Source organism: Tupaia chinensis, unplaced genomic scaffold, assembly GCF_000334495.1.
Source record: "Tupaia chinensis unplaced genomic scaffold, TupChi_1.0 Scaffold000294_1, whole genome shotgun sequence".
Taxonomy (NCBI): domain Eukaryota; kingdom Metazoa; phylum Chordata; class Mammalia; order Scandentia; family Tupaiidae; genus Tupaia; species Tupaia belangeri.
The window spans coordinates 1,064,261-1,071,131 of NW_006159779.1; the positions used below are offsets into that span (position 1 = coordinate 1,064,261).

The 6,871-nt window shown below is 59.8% G+C and overlaps 1 protein-coding gene across 2 annotated transcripts in view; it reads right to left on the reverse strand.

Moving 5' to 3' along the window:
* MPPED1 (metallophosphoesterase domain containing 1) overlaps positions 1-6,871 on the reverse strand; it is a 98,925-nt gene that overhangs the window by 7,670 nt on the left and 84,384 nt on the right. For both annotated transcript variants that reach the window (XM_006150670.2, XM_027772722.1), the window contains exon 4: positions 1,376-1,491. In XM_006150670.2, the coding sequence (XP_006150732.1) occupies positions 1,376-1,491 (116 nt within the window). The remainder of the gene's footprint in view (positions 1-1,375; positions 1,492-6,871) is intronic.

The window sequence follows — 6,871 nt, forward strand, 5'->3', positions numbered from 1 at the left end:
CCCCCCTCCCTCTCTCCCTCCCCCTCTCCCTCTCTCTCCCTCTCCCTCTCCTTCTCCCTCTCTCTCTCTCTCTCCCTCTCCGTCTCTCTCTCTCTCTCTCTCCCTCTCTGTCTCTCTCTCTCTCCCTCTCTCTCTCTCTTTCTCTCCAGTTCTCCAGAGGTACACGTGTCCTATAGTAAAATTACAGTTAAAAAGGAAGGCAGGAAGGGACCAGCCTTTGCTGAGCACCTGACTATAAACAGCCCGACACCCGGTGCCGCAGGGAAGGTGTCCTGGGGTCAGGGGCTGTGGGTGGGGGTGGCACGAGCACAGCAGGCGCTCAGGAACGGCAACAGGCGTGTGAGCCCCCTCCTCCCCCTGCCCACATCTGGCTCTGCTGGCACATCCTCTGTGGCCTCCCAGGCCTCCTCAAACTGATCGTCTCTCCCCCTGACTCCCTGAGCTTCACTCACCTCCCATGTCCCTCCAGGCCTGGCCACTCCTGAGCCCTCTCCCCTGTAGCCCCTCCAGGCAGGCGCTATGTGAGGCAGCCCTGGGGACCAGCGTCACCCTGCCCAGGGCCAGACCCGCGGCCAGCCCGGCACCGAGGGAGGCGTGGAGGCAGCGCCGAGCACGGAAGGCTGGCCTGGGCAGGACCGTCAGGGGTCTGAGCTTCATGTCAAGGACCGAGGGAGCCACAGCGTGTACAGAGGAGAGATGACACACCCTGATACAGAGGGTCCCTCCTACTAATGTAAGGAGAGTGACCAGAGGGGCAAAACTCGGGGCCAGTGACGAGGCCGCTGTGGACAGCAGCGAGAGAGGAGACGCTGGCCAGGCTGGGTGGGCGGCATGGCAGAGAAGAGGGAGGAGCTCGGCAAAAGCTGGAGGCAGAATTTGCCGAGGGCAGGACATGCGGTCTGAGGAGATGGGGGACTGGGAAAGCCCAGACGCGACAGCAGGGGTGGGGACTGGAAGTGGGAGGCACGCAGGGGCGAGGAGAGGCTGGGGGCCGCTGCAGGGTGGGTGAGGGAGCGGGCCCCAGGTGTCTGACGGGGTGAGGGGTGCGTGGGGAGCCCTGTGACGGGGTCCTAGTGGTGCCAGCACCGCACTGAGCCCGCAGAGCTGAGGCCTGAGCTCCAGTCCACCTCCTGCGACGTGGGCAGACACTCTGGCTCCCCGTGTTGGGAGTGTCCGCTGGGTCACACGCCAAGTCCCCAGTGCACAGTCAGTGCTCAGGAAGTAAAGGGGACAGTGAGTGACTCGTCCCCGATGCCGCACACTGGACTCGGAACATGGCCCGTCCAGGCTCCTCTCAACAGCCAGGCTGACCTCGGCTCACAGGCCGGGCGGCCCCGTCACCACCCGAGCCCCAGCCTGGGCGGGCAAGTCTTACCCAGCGGCGGTCCATGGGTTACCAGGACGTCCACGCCTTCAGGAATGAGGTTCCATTTCTCAAGCAGGGCTTGGCCTCGCGGGAGGTTGAAGCCCCAGCCATAAAACCAGGGCTGCCTGCAGGAGAAGGGCAGGCAGGTCAGGGGTGGCAGGAGTGGGGTGGTCACGGGGACAGTTGCGGGCCAAGGCCATCAGGACCAGCAGGCTCCTGGGAACGCCCACCGAGAGCAAGGCGGGAGCCACGGGGCCCTCTGGAATACTGACCAGCTGCGGGCAGCGGAGCCCGATGGGGACAGCAGACTGCAGGAGGACGCCCACCCCTGCTCACTGGCAGCTCTGAGCCAGGAGCCCAGGTAGGGCCAAGCCCACCCAGCCTGAAGGACAGGGCCAGCTGGACGAGCCCGGCTCATGGGGCAGTCCAGACCTGCACCCGCGATGCAAGTCTTCCCTCTCAGCTGGTTCAATGGTGAACGCGTGACCTAGACCTCAACCAGAGGGAAGCCTGGCGTCTCTTTCAATGAGGAGAGAAGATGGAGTCATTCCAGTGAGCTTCGGCACTGCTAGCATGTCGCGGGGCAAGCTGGACCAGATGAGCCAGACGCCCACCCTGTCTCGCACTCCTCGGTTCTAGGGTCCAACTCGAGTTTTCATCATTTGCAACAGAAGCAGCCCCACCCAGTCACAGGGACACCCCTCTGAAGCTGTCTTTATGTGACCCTGCCCCATGAGCAGAGCCGTTACGTCACAAAGTTGCCATCATCCCCACCACCACTGCTCTGGTCTGAACGCTGCGTCCTTCCAAAACGTCCTTCTAAAACAGGCCTGTTGAGACCTGGCCCCCAGGGCGACCGTGTTCGGAGGTGGGGCCTTGTGGAGTGGTCAGGTCATGAGGGTGGAGCCTCTGAAGGAGATCAGAGCTCTTATAGAAGGGGCCTCGGGACACCTTGTCCCTTCCACATGTGAGGACAGCACGGAGGTGCCGTCTAGGTACCAGGAAGTGGCCCCTCGCTGGAGACCAGAGCTGCCAGCCCCTGACCCCACTTCCCAGGCCCCGGAATGAGAAACTTCAGCTGTTCGTAAGCCACCCAGTCCACGGGTACAGCCCAAAGTTAGACGAGCAGCACCACCACAACCGCCCCCACCACCACCACGGCCGCCGCTACAGACCAGGTTAGTATGCAGAAATAGCACCAGCCTCTCTGCACCCACCTTTTCACCAGGCCCCATCAAAGCACATTCCAGAGACAGCTTCGCCTGCTGCGAGAGCCCTGCGAATTGAGGACTACCTCGTTCCTGTTTTACAGATGAGGAAGCTGGGTTCAGAGGCGGGGGGGGGGCAGGGCTCAGGCCCAGCGCGCTGACTCCCGGCAGGCGGTGTGGGGCTGAGCTCTGCCCTGCAAGCCCCTCACGTACACTGAACTCCCTGAGGCCCCTGTGGCTGGCACCCCGGCCCTGCACCTGCTGGCAGTCACCCAGTGCTCCAGCCGGGACCTGGGCTTCCCTAGAACACTGTTTGAAAACCCCGACGAGCCCCACCCTGCCAGGTTTGTGGCTGGGAGACAGGTTCAGCAAGGAGTTGGGGGTACCCATGTCACACAGTGGGTCACAGAAGCCACGTCCAGCCCAGGTCTGGTGCTCCTCAGGCCCTCGAGCCTGCAGTGCTGTCTCCTGGGATGTGGGTTGTGAAGAGGGAGGGTGGCAGCCAGGCTGGTCACTCCGGGTCAAGGTCCTTCCGCTGTTGCAGACACCAGTCCAGGAGGGACGAATGCTTAGTGAACATGCCAGAGAGGCGAGAGGACTGGCTGCCCCAGCACACCGCTAACGGACGAGCAGGACTTTGCCCGTGGGAACGCCACCCCCATGTGCACAGGAGCGCCCCAGGGACCTCCAGGAGCACTTACTAACACAGGTGGGACACAGCGGGTGACCTACTCCCAGCCCTGCCAGCTAAGCTCTTGGCTGCAAGGGAGTGGCTCCTGCCTATGCTTGGGGAAGCTGATAAGGGGCCCCAGGAGGACCCCTTGCACAGGTGGGGGCTTGGCAAAGGGGCCTGACCCTCACTCCTTGGGCAGGGGCCTGTCAGGAAGAAACAGAGTGGGAGGGCAGGGCCCCGGGGCCTTCTGCACCCCAAGTTTAGCTTCTGTCTCTACCTCTCCCCATTCCAGACACCTGGGACTGAGAGGGCCACCGGGTGGGCAGGGGGCCGTTGGGGGCACCCCTCCGCCTCTCCCACACACTTCAAGGGAACCTGAGGGTCAGGAGTGAGGCTGGCCCTGCCCCTGCTCCGTGTGTGGCCTTGGGCAAGGGACTTGACTTAATTCTCTGTAAATCCTCTTAATCTGTAAAATGGTGGCAATTTACATCAGCCTGTGGTGGTGAAGGCAGTTGGATTCCACGCGGTTGACTGCACAGCTCAAGTCCCAGACCCAGCAACTTGAAAAACATGTCAGGTGTGTGTGTGTGTGTGTGTGTGTGTGTGTGTGTGTGTGTGCCTAAGATTCCGAAAGGAGAATGGAGAAGTATGGTCATCCCCCCAGAAGTGATTTTGCACATTCCCCCTCTTTATATCGCTTCCTTTCTCTGTCTCTCTCCTGCAAGCACACAGGCCTACTCACGCTTTAAATTTTAAAAATCCTATCTGCCTCAATAAGGTTATTGAAAGGATTAAATCAGGGACCAGCAGTTAGCGTAATGGCTATGTCACTGGACTCCCATGTAGTCGACCGCAGTTCGAGTCCTGGACCCGGTGGCTTAAACTCACCCCAGGCACGAGTGTGTGCATGCCCAAGATCCCAAAAGGAGAATAGAGGAGAAGGGATTACGGCATGGCCATCCCTCCTGGGGGGTGATTTCTCGCTTTCTGTCTCTCTGTCTCTCTCTGTCTTTCTGACAAGTGCACACGCCCTATAGCAAAACCTCTCCAAAAAGAAAAAAAAAAAAAGGATTAAATCAGTTCAAGTATACAAAGACTCAAAGAGCGCCTCATTCCCAGTAAGTACTCAGTGCATCTTGGCTACACATCGACATCCTCTGTCCCATTGCCACTGTCACCTCCACCAGCATCCCCACCATCTCCTCCAACACCACCCTCATTTTCATCACCTTCGCCATCATCATCACCATCATCATTATCACCACCTTTCTTACATCCATCATCTTCCCCATCATCACCATCAGCTCCTCCATCATCACCATCAGCTCCTCCATCATCACCATCAGCTCCTCCATCATCACCATCACCTCCTCCATCATCACCATCACCTCCTCCATCATCACTGTCACCTCCTCCATCGTTGCCATCACCTCCTCCATCATCGCCATCAGCTCCCCATCATCACATCACCTCCTCCATTGCTGCCATCATCACCACTCTCACCACTTGTATCACTGCCATCATCATTGCTAACACTACCACCTCTATCATCACCATCGTCACTGTCGCCACCATCCTTATCACCAGGTCCATCACCACCACCACTATCATCCTCATGGACCCCCTCCTGAGACCCACCCCTGAAGCCTGAATGAAGAAACCCTGGGCCAGGGCAGGGTCTTTCCAATTTCATTTTGCTGAGTGGCAACAGCATTTCTTTTTTTCTTTTGCTATAGGGTACTTGCATTCACTGGAGAGAGACAGAGTGAGAGAGAGACAGAGAGAGGGTAGTGAGAACTCAGTCCCTGAGGGATAGCCATTGCCACGCTGCAATCCCTTTTCCTCCTTCTCCTCTTGGGACTTTGGGTGCACACACACACATGCCCGACGTTTTCAAAGCCAGGTCTGGGACTCGACAGCACAGTCAGCCATGTGGGACCCAGCGCCTTCACCACCACACCACATGCTGGTCCAGGTGGTAACAGCAATTTAAAAACAAAAACCAAAAGCAAGGAAGAGAAAGCATCAGAGTACATCAGAGTAGGAAAGGGGTACTTTGGTGAAGTGTTACGTTTAGAGAGACGCCACCTCCATGCCCGCCGAGTCATGTGTGAGCTGCTTCTTCCAACGCCCTGGTGGACAGCGGCTGGCGGCCCTCCCTGCAGGCTCAGAGCTGCCCAGTGCTCGACTCTGGGACCCCTGAAGACCTAGTCCTGGACACACTCGGAGCCCCACAGGGTGCTGGCAGGTGGGTGCGTGAGGCTTGCGGAATGGGGTGCTGCATGGGAGGCTGCAGCCGGCCGCCGCCCAGGGCCCGCCCCGGAGCCCCGCCCACCCCGCCCATCACTGTGGGGAAAAGGCACCGCACGTGCTGGCACTGCCTTCCAAACACAGGCTCCATTTTTCAAAAATCTAATCAAATATTTACAAGGTGGGACGAGGCTCATCAGTATGGAAAGAAAGCAGCAGCTAGTTCCCCTGAGCCACAGTGGGGAGCGGCTTTCTGAAAGAGACAGTCAGAGATGTACCAGAGACCCTGTGGACCCTGCGCCCTGCGGAGTCTCTGCACGCCCCACACGTGCATCCCCAAGCCCAGGGAGCCTTCCTCTAGGGAGTGACAGTTTCCTGCCTGCTTCTTAGAAACACATGACCTCAAAGCTTGGGAAGCTGGAATCCACACACCCCTCCCAGGGTGCCCAGAGAGACCGTTCCATGTCCCAGGGTCACACAGCCAGCAGAGCAGTCTTCAGCAGGGCAGCTGGGCAGTGACTGCGGCCCCTACCTCCTCGCCCTTCCCCACCTCACCCGCCATGTCCCATCACCCACCCCCACCCATCCTTGAGATGATGGAGACAGCCCTAAATGCACAGGAGGGCCGGTCCTGCCTGCAGGACCTGTGGCCGCAGGGGCAGCTGACACCTAGGGTTAGGTCCCCGAGGACTGGGTGGAGGGACACTGAAGGTGGCACAGGCGTCCAGACTTTGCCCCTGGCCGGGCGTTTCCGTGGTCTGGCTTTGGTCTGCTCTGGTGTACAGTGTCCCAGACCTTGGCCCAGCAGGGGCTCCTCCTACCCATGGCTCTAACCCACTGCCTGACTCCGAGGGAGGGCAAGGAGGAGGGTAGAGGGGAGGCTGTGCCACAACCAGCAAACGCCCCCTGCCCCGGTGCCCAGGCACTGGCCATGGAAGAGGTGAAGTTCCAGCTTTTACTAGAATTAGGGAGCAGGCAGGAAGAGTCCGCCCATGGGCAGAAACTCCAGAAGAGGCACTTCCCATAAGCCTGCTGGCTGGGAGAATCGGCCTTAAGCCTGCAAAGGGGTCAGGGGGAAGGGGGTGTTTTCTCAAAGGCTGGCAGGCAGGGGCCACGGCAGAATCTTCAGGGTGACCTCCAGCCTTGAGCCCCTCCTGTGAGGTCCCCTGCAGAATGGCCATCAGGTCAGCAGGGGCAGTGGCGGAGTGTCCTTCAGGGAAGCCTGCCCAGTCCAGGCTGGCCTGCTGTGTCTGGTGATGCCATGGCCCTCTCCGTATCTGGCAAGACCTGGCCTGCAGAACTGACCACCGTGACCAATGCCCGTGTGGCTGCCTGGTATTTGTGGGATAGGCAGGCAGGGGCTCCGGGGGGCCT